At 40.4% G+C, this 16,901-nt stretch overlaps 2 protein-coding genes and 1 non-coding gene across 3 annotated transcripts; 2 read left to right on the top strand and 1 right to left on the bottom strand.

The window, feature by feature from the left end:
- The first annotated feature begins 4,550 nt into the window (after positions 1–4,550).
- On the top strand, positions 4,551–4,656 carry LOC136478862 (small nucleolar RNA Z194). The gene has a single exon (XR_010764531.1). It is a non-coding gene; the product is annotated as a small nucleolar RNA Z194 (small nucleolar RNA).
- Positions 4,657–6,441: 1,785 nt separating this feature from the next.
- LOC136471931 (aconitate hydratase, cytoplasmic-like) lies at positions 6,442–7,987 on the top strand. Its single transcript, XM_066469671.1, has 3 exons — positions 6,442–6,898; positions 6,986–7,187; positions 7,802–7,987. The coding sequence occupies exons 1-3, from the start codon at positions 6,848–6,850 to the stop codon at positions 7,930–7,932; spliced, it is 384 nt and encodes a 127-aa protein (XP_066325768.1). The 5' UTR covers positions 6,442–6,847; the 3' UTR covers positions 7,933–7,987.
- A 1,319-nt stretch (positions 7,988–9,306) lies between these two features.
- Positions 9,307–13,650, bottom strand: LOC136471930 (paired amphipathic helix protein Sin3-like 6). The gene is made up of 3 exons (XM_066469670.1): positions 13,574–13,650; positions 13,210–13,332; positions 9,307–9,460 (listed from the first exon to the last, which is right to left on the bottom strand). Exons 1-3 carry the CDS (start codon positions 13,648–13,650, stop codon positions 9,325–9,327), a joined length of 336 nt encoding a protein of 111 aa, XP_066325767.1. The 3' UTR covers positions 9,307–9,324.
- Positions 13,651–16,901: the final 3,251 nt, after the last annotated feature.

Here is a 16,901-nt window from a genome sequence, read left to right as displayed (position 1 = left end):
GTAATCTACATGTTCATACTACTATTAAGTGTGTTTTCAACTTTTAAAATTCAAGGTTAGATTTAATCTATTATTTTATTAAAGGAAATCTTGTTTAATTCATAACTTCTCCATTTTAGCTCTGATTTCCGTGATCTTCATGTCTGTGTTCATAGCAAGACATAGATTAGTTTTACAAACTTTTTATCTTGATTTTATGCTGATTGGTGTACTGTTCTAATCTATAGCCTTTGTTTGCTATGCATGATTGCTTTTGGATGCTTGTATGTTGTTGTGATTATTGAGTATAGATGGTGAACCATTCGTGGGTGATCAAGAGTACTACTTTGATGAGCAGGATCATCAGGAACACTTTGTTCAAGGCAAGTATAGCATAGGATCATCCTTGTTTCCTATCAACTTTAATACATTTAATTCATATTGCATGTGTCACCTTGATAGGAATTCCCTAGAATTGAACTTATACCTTGTCTCCTATGGGATATGCATTGGGTAGCTTTGCTAGTACTCAACTAAACTATGATCTTGTAACTTGACTAATGGCATATGCAATAATCATTAAAACATGACTTTTTAACAACTTGGAAATAGGGGGCTGAGTGTTTAGCTACTTTCTAAATGCTTCAGATTCATCTCCCTAAAGATTTATCTATAAGCGAACATCCGAGACTTACAGTACAGCTATGAGGGCTACATGGCTCTGGCTTTAGCTTAGTATGAGGACCTTTTTCTTGCTTGTTAGAGGTTACCTTTATGGCATAAGAATGGCTTGTCGAATCGGGTATAGGACAGCCTCTACTCTTACGTGTATAGCCATGATGGAATTGTGCCATTCGAAAGGGGTTCCTATATCTGTTTGCCGAGTGAATCTAATGGCCCTAACTTGATAGATGAACCTTTGAAAGGCTTCATAGTGACCCCTGCCTGCTCAACTTAGAAGTGTTTTGGGAGTAATTAACCTGAGCATATGGGTATCACGACTCACAGTGAAAGTGTACAACATCTGCAGAGTGTAAAACTGGTATATCAGTCGTGCTAACGGTTACGAGCAGCCTATGACCCTTATGGAATAGATGATCACTATTAAGTAATTGTTTTTGCTATATATTACTCATGTTTCCATTGATCATGTGTTTTACTTTGGGATTAAAATAACTTGTTGGTACTCTTATGCTAAAATTGTGACAACTAAAAGCTAAATGCTGTTAAACCTGTGTCAAGCCTTTTGAAACCATGAACCCCATGTTACACTTGTTGAGTGCGACACGTACTTATGCTTGTTTATTTTCATTATTTGGATAAAAAATCCGGATGGGTAACAGATGGCTATGGTAATGACGACTTTCCTGAGGATTACTAGACTTGTAGTCAACTAGTTGACGTCCCTGTGATATGGAACTTCCACGAGAGATTTTTCCTTTAAACTTCCGTTGTATTTATGTGAATACTCTGTCTTATTATATGTGATGTAATAAACACTTGTGATGATACTATCTATAATTTATCGGCTTATGTGTGTGACTGATCTCTGGACGCATATAAGATTATGCATCCCATTTTATCCTTAAAAACGGGTGTGACACATTCATAGTTAGTATTGTCGTCTACCATTTCAAACAAACTAGATCTATTTCCCGCGCATCCCAAAATGCCTAGGCAGATCAGAATATGAATATATACCTAATATAGCTTGGTCGCCAACCATGTTACATATCCATACTATGTACCACAAATTAAAGGCATTCATAGTTAGTATTGTTTTCTACCATTTCAAACAAATTGTATCTATTTCCCGCGCATCCCAAAATGCCTATGCAGATCAGAATATGAATATATACCTGATATAGAAATGCTGTTAGTTGACTTCACCATTATGAAACACAAACACGATATATTGCAAGACAGATACGGTCTGATATTTAGCATCAGGAATGCTATACAACACATGTGTGTTTTTTGGTTGGTTGGCACATGGATTTTCTGTCCGTCGGATCTGTCTCGCGCATGTCTCCTAGGTCATTCGATGTGGCGTTTCTGTTTTGTTTCTCTGACCTACGGACCACCATGCGGACCTCAAGGCCACGCATCGACTCACTTCTCTAGTGGGTGAGACCGGCTGCAACCTTTCCCCTTCCTCTATCCTCTTCTCACCTAGGCGTAGTGGCGCACATTTCTAGGCACGACGCCCAACTATCGAAGGCCATGGCGGGGTAGTCCTCCATGGCCGTGGCTGGCGAGGGCTCGTGCGAGGTCCCCCAAGCGGCGGCGTGGGTCGCGACCAGACAAGATCCCCGAGCGGCGGCACAGGTCGTGCCTGGATGAGCTCTCCCGAGCAGCGTGGGCGGTGGTCGTCTCCAACGACGAGGGCGCAAGGCGCCATTGCTACAGGTCGGCAGGTACCTTGGTACGACGCGCGTTGTCCCTTGATTTGAACTCTATTGTTGGGGGTCACTGGTTCAGTAGATCTGGTTCTATAGTTGTTTGATTGATTGTTCTAGGATTTGATGGTATGTTTGATGTATTTGTGGTTCGAGTCCAGGGAGGATGAAGTCGCTTGCTTTTGCCTCACCTGGACGGGCGTCGTCTCACCAAAGATTTTGTCTTTTGTGTGTTGGATTTGCGTTGTGTGCTGTCGCTTCTTCACGGCCGACGATGAGCGACCGGGCGCTGATTGAAGCGGTGTTTGTTACTGAAGCGGGGATGATGTCAGGTGAGGTGGAGGAGGGTGATGTGTGGGATGTCTTGTACACGTGACGAGGGAGATGGGGCAGGGTTGGCAATGGCCATCGCCGGAAGCAAGCCGATGGTTGTCACTCCATCGCTAGGCGCGTGTGTGGATGTGGTGTGCACTTTCAGTTATTGCGTGTGTTCCTGCTGCCAGTTTCAGTTCACTTCTTCTCGAGGTTGTCGGTGGCTCAGCTTCCTTGGGATCTTGTAGCTTGGGGGAAGCAAAGCAAGCAGCCAGGGAGGGAGGGAAGGAGAGAGAGGAACCAGACATTCCAATGTTTGTTTGATTTTTAGCAAGTAATGATGGTATTTGACATGATTTTTCAACTTCTGTATTTGGTCCAAAAAGTGTAGGATAGGCTGTTAATTCAGCAACTGTAAATGTGATTCAGCTACTGCAAATGTGATTCCTCAACTGTAAGTGTGTCATTGTCAACGTTGTGGGAGCTTGATGAGGAAATAGTTATTGCTGCTATGGATATGCAGTGCCCTGTGGATGCGAGCTACTAAGTGGAGGATCGGATGGTGTAGGAGCATATCCAATCTACCACAAGTTCAGTTACTGCAGCAGCAAATACATGGTGCTTGTGATTTTTTTCCTTGGTGCTTGTAAGGTGCTTGTGATCTTTTTGCCTATGTGGTGCTTGTATGGTGCTTGTGATCTGCTTGAAATCTCAGTTGTATAGTGCTTATTCCTATATCATTCTCTTTTTGACTGAGAATCGCCCACCTGGGTTTCATTTCATTGTTCGGCTTAGTTCAGAGAATCACCAGCAAATTTTTGTTCCCAGTTCAGTCTTCATTTGATCGTGCCGCTAATCTTCTGTGTTTTCTTCTGGCTGATCATGCTCTTTTAGCAGCTTGCGCTTGTGTCTGTTTTATCTTGGTCTATTTTTTTTACAAGTTGAGCAATATCAGTAGTAGCAGCCATTGAGCAATACAACCGAACTCTTGCTTTTCAGATTGGCAAGGTGCAGTCAACTTCCAGGTAGCAATTTGCGAATTAAATCTCTGTGCAACGTCCCTTTCTTGCTACATATTCATCTAGTATTTAATTCTTGCAAGATAGTATCTGTGCTTAGATAGTCTAGTTGCTCAGTTAGTCGTGTGTAGTGGTCATCTGGTTTAGTATTGACTGTCTTTCAAATCTTGTGGCTATTCAGGTGCTTTTAGTTTTAGTTTCAGGTAGCACTTTTGGCCTATCCAGCAGTAGTAGCTTTAGCTTATAGTGTTCTGCTAGTTTCCTGTCTGCAGTTCAGTAGTTTTTCAGTTTCCCTACAGACTCTGCTTTCTGGACAATTCATTTTATTTTGTCTCAATTTAGTTCAGTCAGTCCTTTTTGGTGCTGCGGTTTTTTCTATAGGTGAACAATTCTTGATTAGTATCTGGTCTGGCTAGAACAGTACTGCAGCAGTGAGCTAAATTTTTAGACTGTTTTTAGCCATGGTTTTCCTTCTTTTTGCTTCATATTACCTCAGATTGGTGTTTCAGACTGACGTGAATATATATTTTTTGTTAGCTCGTACTAGTGCTATCCCTGTCTGAATATTCATTTTCTGTCAGGTTTTCTTTTTCTTTTTTCTTTTTTTTTCATTTGCCATTAGGTGTGCTTTTTAGAGTTTTCTTTGGGCTTTCTTTTTTGTCCTTTTGATGTTTATGACTTATATGAGCACTGTAATGTGCAGATCTACTTTTTTCGTAGATCCATGCAGTGTGTTGCTGGTCTGTTTTTTGTAGTGTTAGATCTGTTCATTTTCGGCACCTATGTGGTACTAAAATATTGATTGGATGGTTCTGGAGTACAATTTGTCAACTCTTGAGCTGGCTGATTGATGATGAAACAATTACCCCAAGCGCTTTTATTCCACTGATACCAGTGATGGAAAGCTATATTATCATAGCTTTTGTGGTTTTCAATCTGAAACTGCAGATCAAGAGTTTGTTCTGATTTTTTTCTTTGATTTTGTGTTAGATTTTTCTTCTTTCGACCATGTGAAGTTAAAAATCTTAACTAGAAGATGATATTTGGATCTATTTTTTTTAGTTTCCTTTTGGTTTAAGTAATGGGAGAACCTTAGCGTTAGCACGGGCAATAATGTTATATATAAAAAAGTAGACTTTCGGTTTCTGCCAACTCATTAGCTTGAATCTAACTAAGTATTAGACTGTTATCTTGTGACAACATTCTGGGCTTTAGGACATCTAAATGGATGATGCAAATTCGAGTTTCTGATGCGCTAATGCCCAATGATATATAGATTTATTTGTTTCCCTTTCCATTTCTAGGATAAAATACTGCTCTGAATATTCACAATGCCGTAGTTTCTAAAACTCATCAATTGAAAATCTGTTGTAGGACTGATTTATTTCTATTGTTTGATTGTTTGGGCATTTTAGAATGAGGATGGAACAAAGGTTGAATACAGGGTGTGGAACCCCTTTCCGTGTTTGATTGTTTCTATTGTTTCCGCCTGTCAGTCGTCTCCTCCTCATTTTAGAATGAGGATGGAACAAAGGACTGATTTATTTCTATTGTTTGAGTGTGTGGAACCTCCATGCGGACCTCAAGGCCACGCAGGTCGCGCTCGCCGCTGGACGCGTCGACCTCACGGATCTCCACGCCCGCGTTCGCACCACCAATGACTCTGGCTCCGTGCTTAGATGGTTAGAAGCCCTCCTTGTGAGGGCTCAGCACAAACCTAATTGTTGTCTATAGAATCAGATTTGTCTTTATGCTAACATAGTCTAGAGTTTTGTGGTGAACTGATCAGTCTCCCTAACATTAAAATTTCAAATGGTAGTGAAAATGACACAGTTAGCATACTTCCAGTCTAGTTCAATTGAGAGGAAGATGGCACCGATTATGGTGGTGAAACTAAGAGTACAATGTGAAGCTAAACTCTTAATATTATCTCTATAATTGTGTAACAGTGTAACTATATTAGCACGCTCTATTTGGTGGTGTTGTCATGGTTCCTTTTATCCAAGTATCTTGGATGGGATAGGTAACAAAAATATAGAGTATTCCTCAGAGATACTGTTAATTGTGATTTGTGGCAACACACCACTTTTTTGTCCTTGTCCTTTCATAGAAAAAAAATGTTTCTTGTGATTTGTGCTAACATGCCTTTTCATCTGTTTATTGTGATTTGTGCCTGCCCACACCAAGATTTTGTCCTTGTCCTTTCATAGAAAAAAATTGTCTCTTGTGATTTGTGCTAACTCACCTTTTCCTTTGTTTATCGTGGTTTGTGCTTGCCCAAGCCAAGTTTTTGCCCTTGTCCTTTCATAGTAAAAAATTGTCTCTTGTGATTTGTGCTATCACTTCATGAACTTTGTTAATTCTGATTTGTGCCAATACACATCTTATTTTTGTCCTTGTCCTTGCACATCAATATAATACAAACCCCAGAAGCACCATTTTCCACCTATAGCTTGTTTTATTAGGTGGTTTTCTATCAATGACACTGCTACAGGAGCACTTATGTCTTATGCTAGTTGTACTTTAGTGACACCAAAGAACTATTTCTGATCAGACAACTTAAGGATTCAGTAAACCAAACAATTTAAAGATACAGTTACATAATTGTAGTTTGCTATAATGTAGATTGCAAGTATGAGGCACTGCAATTTTAGTTCTAAGCATATGCAATATGTTGTTGTTGAACCGTTAGCCTCATTGTTACTAAATTGTTACTTGTGATTTGTGCTAGAGCTAGTATATTTGTTACTAAATTGCATTTTATATTTGTCATGATTTTGTGGTTGTGTCCTAGTTTGTCATCTATCTTTGTTAATACTGATAAACAAGTCATCCTTGCTGGCTTTACCAGTGTTGTGCATGTCTGCTTCATTTCCCAGTAGCAGTAGGTGCTGATGATGAATGTAGCTTTAGTTTCACTACCTCACTAGGTTCTCAGGACCACACTGCATCTTTCCTGTGAACCCTATTTTCTTTAGAAAACTAACAGTAAGCGAAAGGTATCTATTTGCAGTGCTAAAGGAGCAGTAGGATAAGGTTGTCAAATTTGACTTTCATGGGCAGCCAGCAGAAATCAAGCATGGTAGTGATGTTATAGCAGCAATAACTAGCTGCACAAACACCTCAAATCCTAGTGTTATGCTTGGTGCTGGTCTTGTAGCTAAGAAAGCCTGCGAGTTGGGTCTTGAGGTTAGTCCTCTAGTAATGTAATCATGGGCTGTTATGCTGAGTGCCTTTCTGTGCTTTCTACTGATGTGAGATGGCACTTGTTTTCAGGTTAAACCATGGGTGAAGACAAGCCTTGCCCCTGGATCAGGAGTTGTCACGAAGTACTTGCTTCTGGTGATTCCTATTTACAGTGGCCTTCAAGAATACTTGAACCAGCAAGGATTTCATATTGTTGGCTATGGCTGTACCACTTGCATTGGAAACTCTAGTGATCTCGATGAATCTGTATCAGCTGCCATTACAGAAAATGGTAAGTTAATTCTATGATGATTGACTATTTAGCTGTAATAAATTTCAATTTTTTCTATATGATTGGCTTATCGCTTACCTCTTTTGAATAGATGTTGTTGCTGCCGTTGTTTTGTTGAGTAACCGTAACTTCGAGGGTCGTGTGCTAGCTCACCTTTTCCTTTGTTTATTGTGGTTTGTGCTTGCCCAAGCCAAGTTTATGTCCTTGTCCTTTCATAGAAAAAAAATTGCCTCTTGTGATTTGTGCTAACACTTCATGAACTTTGTTAATTTTGATTTGTGCCAACACACACCTCATTTATGTCCTTGTCCTTGCATATCAATATAATACAAACCACATAAGCTAAACTCCTCCTTGTTATTTTATGTAGAAGTTTTTCTATTTTTTGTGCATGATATTTGCTCATGATAATTTCTCTACAATAGTGTACCAGTGTGATCTCCAATAGCTACATGTGCTTGTGGCATCTTTCTCACATGCAAGAATGGTTGTAGTAGTGTGCTAGTAGGATCTACCAGTGGGTGTAATTGCTAGTTTTTCTTGATGATTGCGCGGTCATGTGTTGGGTATCTGCTTCCTCAATGTGGTAACTTGTTTGTGTCATTGTGTGTAAGGTATCATAAGGAACCTAGGCATAGGAAATGGTGATCGAGCAGCATGCCAGGGCCATCTGGAGGTGTGCAAGTACTTGGTTGAGGAACTAGGATGTCATCCAAATATGGCTACAACTAGAGACTCATGTTAAGGTTCTTTTTACATCTTTTGTGCTTTTGAAAATTGTATTATCTCATTATGTGAACCTTTGGCATCTGGCAGTATGAGGTATTTAAATTGTTCTCTCATATGTGTTGTTGTCTCCTAGTTTGTCATTCTTTTTATGTACACATTCTGTGCTGTTTAACTGTACTGTGAGCAAGCTCCATATTCATGAGGTGGATTCTGTATTTATATACATATATAGTATAATTGCATTAACAACATGTAGTATTTGCACTATTTGAAACATGCAATTTTCATGTTCTTGTTTTGTAATTTTTATAGATCATAATCATTGTGCATTTTTTCACCGAGAACATCTCATTATGTGTGAGTAAATATTTTGTTTCATAGTAATTTCATCGATATAATGCATTACACTTAATTTGCATATAAGATTGCAAAATCTAGCAGCATCTGAAATAGTTGGGTGCTCTGAGTTAATTTTGATTTGTGGCAGAGTTTCTTTTTGTAGTGGCAATGTTATTATTTTGTCAATAAGCTTGTACGTGTGTTTACTAACCTTTGCTGATGAGGTATGGATCAGTCTTGTAGTTCTTCTTCTTAAAATTTTCTGTTCTTCTTTGCAATCTGATGTCTCCCCCTTTCCCCTGCTCTACGTGAGCAGAGCAGAGGCTTTCCCCACGCAGCAGATCTGTTTTTGCTTTGCTTCTCTCCCGAGTTTTATATTCCTATGTATTCATGGTTTTGGGCTTTTATTATGGGCTGCTGCTGTTAAATAGGTCAATTTGTAATTTTAGTTATATTCCTATGTATTCATGGTTTTGGGCTTCTCTTATGGGCTGCTGTTGTTAAATGGGTCATTTTATCATTTTAGTTAATGGGCCAACTTTGGTTGCACAGAAATTATAACAGATTTCCTCTAAGTGGGCCTTCTTTAAAAACGTGTGCTACCTTGTGCTAAAACACATGGTTTCTTCTCTCTTGGAAATCATGTGTTATATAAACAACCAACAACCATGTGTTAGCTTGTGCTAAAACATATGGTTTTTCCTCTTTTACAAATTGTGTGTTTTGTAGCTAGCAAACAACCATGTGCTACCTTTTGTTGAAACACAAGGTTGTTGGCTAGACAAATTCTTTAGCATTATATATTCTTCATAGTACTACCAATGCAGACTAGCAGTCATGATGGGCCAACCACTGCAGCTTAGAGGTACTCATTGCCCTGTTCGCTTGGCTGATAAACCATGGCTGAAAGTACTATTGGCTGATTTGTTGTGAGAGAAAAATACTATTCGTTGCTTGAAAAAGTACGGCTTATAAGCCAAACGAACAGGGCGCATATCCCATTCATGCAAAGGAAAGCAACAGCTAGGTTTAGGCATATAGGTAGCCATGCTTCCCTGCCCTTGCTCGATCAGACGCTAGTCCTTCCGAGTGGTCCATGAGCCCTTATGTATCCCCAAGGCAGGAACTGGTTGAAGTGATGGAGGAGATCAGGGTGACCTTCCAGAAGCACCTTCACACGCTCAACCACAGCAGCAGTACAAATGCTGCAATTCACAGACAACACCAACAAACAATCAGCCTGACCAGGGGCAAAAATGCACCACCCAAAAATGCAAAAACAGTAAATTTGATTAAAATTTCACAATATATGCACCCACTATTAGACTTGTCTATGCACTGTCGCACCCGGTTTTAGGAACAAAACCAGATACACACCATATGTGAGCCCAGAAAGTCAAATCTCACATATAGCTACAAATAAGGGTAATATTAAAAGACAATGCTTAAATACATAGCGTATTAGTATAAAGAATATAACCTCAGAGTATAGACAATGGAAAGACAACTCCGATCTTCAGGCAAAGACTCCACTTCCACAGAGACAACTGACTGGTTGATCACAAGCCTAATTCCTCCAAACTCTAGCAATCTGGTACCCATCCAGGATTTTCATCCAAATATTTGAAAAGTAAAACAAGCGTAAGTACATATCGTACTCAACTAATATAACATGGGGTTCATGAGGCTCAAAAGGCTGACACTGGTTTAACTGCGATTAGCTTTTAATAAGTCCTTTTTTAGCAATTGGGTGGCAACAAGTTTATCACAAGCCCATAAACACATGATCAGGTAAACATGAATAATGAATAGCATAAACGGTAATCATTAGTGAGCATCTTCATCATCAGTATCATCTGTGTCCATCCTCTATTCCGTAAGGGTTCCAAGGCCGCTCGTGACTATGAGCACGGCTGATATACTAGTTTTACACTCTGCAGAGGTTGTACACTTTCACTGTGAGTCATGATTTACCCTTTCGCCCGAGGTGATCAGCCTCTTGACCCACTACCAAGGAAGGTCGGTAGGGTTCACTATAATGCCTTTCAAAGCTTCGTCTAACATGTTAGGGCCGCTAGGTTTCTATGGCCTACGAATGTAGGGCTCCCCTTCTAACAGACACAATGACGCGCAGCCTATACACTGACGGACAAAGGCCGCACTATATCCAACCCAGAACACACCCCTCTTGCGCTATAAAGGTAACCACTAACAAGCTAGAAAAGGTCCTCATACTGAGTTAAAGCCAGAGCCATATAGCCCTCACAGCTGTACTGTAAGTCCCGGATGATCACTTACAGATAAGTCCTTAGGGAGAGGAATCTAGAGCACCATAAAATAGCCCAATGCTCTAGCCCCCTTGTTCCATATTGCTAAAAAGCATCTTTTAGTGTTTATTGCATATACCATTAGTCAAATTACAAGATCATGGTTGTAGTTGAGCACTAGCATCAAACTACCCAATGCAATACCCCATAGGTATCAAGGTACAAGGTAACAAAGTACTAGGACTTCCTTAAAGGCAGTCAAGGTAGACACATGCAGTATGAATTAAATTATTAAAGGTGAATAGGTAACAAGGAAGATCCCATGCTATACTTGCCTTATACACCGATCCTTCGATAAGCTTTAATCTTCCACGTTCTTCTTCTTCTTGATCACCACGTATATCTCATCGACTGGACTTAATCATAAAGCACCACACAACCATCCATATAATCACACACGAAGCAAACAATAGATCTAAATCAGAACAGTACACCAATCATAAAATCAAGAAGAAAAGTTTATAAAATGAATCTACGTCTCGCTACGAACACACAGACGTGAAAAGCACGCTAATCGGAGTTGCGGTGAAAAAGATACATCCACCGAAAGATCTACTCATAAAACTATTAGTTTTATATGTTTTAATTATATAAAACATATATAAGATATTTCATAGAGATTATAATTTAAGTCAAATTTAGGTTTGATTTATAAAACTAAAGTGAAACAAATCATATTCTATTTATAAAATCCAGTTGCATAATTGTTATTTAAGATATGATTCAAACCAGAAATTCCAGTATTAGTGACATGATAAACACTATTACTAACGCGTAGATCTCGACGCTATGAATCTAACACAACTTGAATGGACTAAAACCGATCTAAGACGCAGAAGATATGATTTAAACAAGATTTCTTTTAATCGAATAATAGATTAAATCTAATCATGAATTTAAAAGTTGAAAACACATCTAACAGTAGTATTAACATGTAGATTATGAAATTATGAACCTAACACAATTTGAACGGGTCAAATCGGAGTTAAAACGGAGAAGTTATGGCTAAAACAAAATCAGTGGCAAAACTATAAATAGCTGAAAACGTATTTTTGAAGTCAACAGAGAAAATGCGCTTTTTAAAAGAAGAAGACGCATTCTATCTAATACGTAATGGACCGTGGGTTCTATTTTAAAGAAATCGAGGGGCTCTTTATAAAGATGGCATGCGAAGGGGTAAGTTTTATTCCCAGCCCTTGATCTAGATTTGGACGGCCAGGATCAAAACAGGAAGAGAGAGGGAGGAGGCTGTTGCCAGAACAGTGCTGGCGCGGTGGCGCCATGGCCGGAAAATCCGGGACCTCGCCGGCGCGCGTGACTCAAGGCCTACGACCATGATTTTTAACGGGAACGGCACGGGGCGAAAGAGGAGGTCGATGCGAACTCACCTAGCTGCTTCCCGCGAAGGATTGAGGGTCCGTGGCGGCGTGGAGAGGACGGCAGCGTGCGGCTATGGCGATGCTAGGCGGCGGTGTGGCTGTGGCTTGCGTTAGTGAAAAACTCGCTACGGGATGGGATAGGGAGGCAGAGGAGGCGCGGGCGCTATTTATGAGGGCTAGGTACTTGAGCGGCACGTCACCGGCGACTCGTGGCGGAGACGGACTCGGCGTCATCACGGGATGGAGTCCGGCTTTGTTACGGCGTGAGAAAGGAGAAACCTGACGACCGGGCCCAGGCGGTCAGCGGACGGAGGGAGGCGCGCGGGTCACGGCTGGGCGTGCGGTGATGGGCCGGCGCGCGTTGTAGGCCGCGGGGCAGCGCAGCTGGGCTGTGGGAATGGAAGATGAGCCAGCTCGGCAGCTGGGCCGACGCGAGAGAACAGAGAGGGGGAGACGGCGGCCGCTGGCTGCTGGGCTGCTATCACTACTGGGCCGCGCGAATGGCTTGCTTGCCGGGACATGCGGGCGGGAATGGTCACAGGCGCGGGATGAGCTGGACGCGTGGAAAAAAAACCGGAAGAAGAGCTGGGCCGCAGGGAGCAAGAGAGATAGGCCTTCGGGCCTAAATAGGGAAGGAGAGAATTTCATTTGCTATTTTATTTTCAAAACCAATTCAAATGCAAAACAAATCAAATTTAAATAGGATTTCAAATACATTTTTTTTCAATTCAAACCTAAATGAGAAATTTTGATAAGTTCCTAAAAATAATTTTTACTCCTTTTAAAATGTTTTTATTTCCTAATTCTCTTTTCTCTCTTACTTCAAAACCATTTTTAATTTCTTTTGCAAAAACAATTCTAACTATTTTAAATTTTATATGAAAACCACTCAACCAAATACATCAAATGCAAATACATGTATGCACAAACATGTTGCTAAACCTTATGATGAATTTTATTTAATGAAAAAATTTATTTCCCTATATTTCATGAGCACAAAAATACAGAATTAAATCATTTTAATCCTATTTTTAAAAGAGACAAATTTTAGGGTGTTACACGCACCCAGAAGAAAAGTGCACCACCCTCTAATTTGCTCTAGTTTTCCCACTAAGCCTAACAATCCAAGAAACGAACCCTAGCTAGTCCACCACGCAACTAGCAGATACAAGGAAGCCACTGCTACAATAGCAACAGCTGAATCTCTGCTGCTCACTCCGAGATGTAGTAGCGAGGATCGTCACTGACCTCCCGGACATGAACTGGCGCATGATGGTGATGATCTCATCGTACTTGTCTGGCTCTCTGGCTAACCTGCGCTTCAAGTTCTTCACGAAGCGGAGTCCATCTTGGAGTGTCTGCGTTGGCCTCCTATATACCATTCAGTGGCGGGACAAGAAAACACATAGATACATGGATCGGGTTGGAAAACCATTAGATCACAAGACAACAAGTGAGCAAAATCACAGAACAAGGGGGAGATTTCTTTTTGAACCAGAAACATGATCCAGATTCACACGCAACGGATAATATAAACTAAGACGCCGGGCAAAGCCATGGAGGCTGGACGATAGATACAAGAGGTAGGTGAAGTGAAGGAGAAGCTACTCACAGATCACGGACTCGGAACTTCATGTACACACCATGCTCCTCCTTCTTCGAGCGCTTCATCTTGTCTCTGAAACCCATGTCCTCGGTTGTTTAGCATAGCCGCCTACAATGCGCCGGGTCTTAAGAAGGAGGAGAGTGGGGAAAGTGACAATGGCCTCATGCGCACAGTCACGCTATGTGTGACGCGTCATGGTGACTTAGCAACAAGTTGTATGTCCTGCTGTAACGCACTGGCATATTTGTTTGTATTTAATAATGATAAAAAATTAATGTTGTAAACTATAAGCTACATTTTTTTATCTGCGAAGTTAGCTGGCATATTATATAACAGTACAAATAACTGAAAAACACTTCACACGCAATAGCCACCTATCTTAGCTGAGTCATTATACTACAGTGAATAATTATTCATGTGGGGTTAATCATTTATTATGCCTAGCATTAATATAGACCTACGATATATTTCATTGAACTAAAAATAGGTTGCTCCAGGCCTAATTAAATCCAATAAAAATGGCTACCTCCAGGTGACTATACAATTGCTCTGCTTTAACAAACTGCCATATTTGCAAATATTTAATAATGATAGAAGATATTGCAAATCATAAGCTACATTTTTTATCTAAACAATAAAATTAGTTGGCATATTATATATTAGTAGAACTAATAAAAAAGATACTTAAGAGCCGCTTATTCCTCAAACTATTACACGCAACAGCCACCTATCTTACCTGTCAATATACAGTGAATTTCTCATGTGGGGCTAAGTCTTCATCATACCTAGCATTTAATGCAGACCGTGGGATTTATTTGATTTAATTGAGGTAGGTCAAGCCTAATTAAACCCAATATAGATAGCTAGCTGCAAGTCACTAGCGTTATATGCCATAGTGTAACATATTGGCAAATTCGCTAGTCTTTAATAATGATATAAGATATTGCAAACTATAAGCTACATTTTTTATCTAAGAAGTAAAATTAGTTGGCATATTATATATTAGTACAAATAACTATAAAATACTTAAGAGCTTGTTCCTCAAACCCTTACTAAAAAGCTGCAATTCACAAGTTACATAACATCAAAATGACTATATTAGTGTCTGTTCCCAATATAACTATATTTTGGTGCTTCAATTTTGTTGGTGATGTTCTGATTATTAAAGCATCAAAGAACAATATGCGGATGATATGATCTTTTATGTACAAAATAGTATAGAAATGGGTAGAATCTAAAATTCATGTATCTTTATGATATACCTTTTGGCCTCAAGATAGTTTTCCCTAAGAGTGAAATTTTCATGATCAATTGATGAAATATAATCTTGAAGTTCATTGATGTATTTAACCATCAATCTCGAGATTTTCCAATTAAATGCTTCGGTGTCCACATAGGGCCAAGCAAGTTATATATGTAGTAGATTGGATCCCTATGTCCCAACCCTAAAATTATGAGATTGTTTCTATACCAGCCAAGTCATATAGACATAACACAAAGAAATCATATTCCCAATTTGTGATTTCTTCAAAATAGATTTTTTGTCCAATCACTTGCTTCTTGTGTTTGTTACTAAAAGATTGGATATGTGTTTACCATATGTTACATACTTCTTGTGTTGGTTACTAACAGATTGGATGTGAACACTCTTTTCGCAAGTGTGGGCAGTACCAAAAAGAAGTATCATCTGGTCACAGACTGCCATGGAGAAGAAAGACTGCACACATTGATGAACATGTGCATGGAAGGTCGACAAAGGTTTGTTAGGCTCAGCTTTCTGCAACCACAGCCACCTCATTCAGGGAGCCCAAATCATCTTTTAGAAGTCAGATATGCCAAGGCCACCCAGATCAGGGGTGCGGCAAGTCATGATCCATGCTACAAGACAGTGCCCCCTCTTAATTTCCTTGCACTCCATAAGAATAACCATGGGGCAAGGTCTAGATTAATTCGAAAGTGCACTAAAATTAACATATATCTTGTTAGCTTCACCAATGATTAGATTGGTGGCCTAGATTTTTGCTTGTATTGGCATAACAAATAATTTAATGGATGTCCAGCTTCCCTCCACAAGTTGTCTAATCAATTCAAGTTATTTAGGAGAGACTAATAACCACCATAAGAATATGTCTTGAACCCTATAAAGTATAAAAAATTCCTAATTCCACATTCCCAAACTGTTCAATATTAGCAACTCAGAGTATGAAGGACCAGAACAGGCGACCAGAGGGGGGGGGGGGTTGAATGGGAGCCGATAAAAGTTTCTTCAATAAGAAACTCGCCCTATGTCCAACGCCCCTCTCAATCAATCTTCAAGATTACTGACCCCAACTAGTGGTATAATAATCTTAGGAACGATTAAACAAGTTCTCCAAGCCGGCGGAAGCAAAAATAATAAAAACAGCTCAAAACTGCCCTGTAAAGAATTCCTCAAACATCTTGCGTGCACTGAACAAATAGCAAGAATTTTCTGATTCAGAGCAACGGAAAACACAACTAGTCATCGTATATACTCATGTCCAGATCACACACACGTAGCGACAACCGACAAGCAATCAGCAGAATAATATGGATTTAACCGGAAGCCAAGATGTTGAGAATGGAGCAGCTGTTGCCAATGGCTTGACCCTGACAGCAGTTTGCTGGTGGCCGGCAAATAGCAGGTGCTGAACTCCCGTCCTAGCGTGCTCGACCAGCAGCAGCAGGGAACGGCAACAACACCCAGCGGACGGCAGAAACTGGACTCCGCGACAGCGCGCGGGAGGTCCCTGGCGACGGCGGAACTGAGACCCCCAGGTGACAATCCGGAACAGTGCAGAACGCAGAACCAAAAGCAAACACAACTACCCTGGCGGCGGACGGTAGGAAAACTAGATGCAAACAAAAAGGAACAATTCACCAAGATGAATGATTAACTCCAGTAATTGTTCTACAAAAATGCATCTAGCCTCCGCCCGATCGTCCTCCCTCTCTTGATTGGAGAGATCAATAAAAATCTCTCTCTAGACTTGAAGACCTAGGCTAGATCGAGAGAGAAGGTGTGTTCCCTGGAACCCTAGGCACGGTTACTGTTCCCGTGAACAGTAACTCGCCCCAAAAACCCCAAAAAACCCAGCCGCCTCTCAACCCTAGGTGCCATATATTTATATCTCCAAAAGGTGGCCTACCTAAATTACAAGACTGTCATTACGCGACGTAAACGACACGTAATGGCATGATAATCATATCCAATCAATCACGTCCTCCATGGCAAATTCCGCGATGTTCGTGATCCGCGATGTCGCCGCACGACCATCCGAAATCATATCGCGATCGCCGGAAATTTCCATCTCCG

The sequence above is a fragment of the Miscanthus floridulus genome, chromosome 8, assembly GCF_019320115.1.
Source record: "Miscanthus floridulus cultivar M001 chromosome 8, ASM1932011v1, whole genome shotgun sequence".
In the NCBI taxonomy this organism is placed as follows: domain Eukaryota; kingdom Viridiplantae; phylum Streptophyta; class Magnoliopsida; order Poales; family Poaceae; genus Miscanthus; species Miscanthus floridulus.
This window is presented reverse-complemented; position numbering and strand designations above follow the sequence as displayed.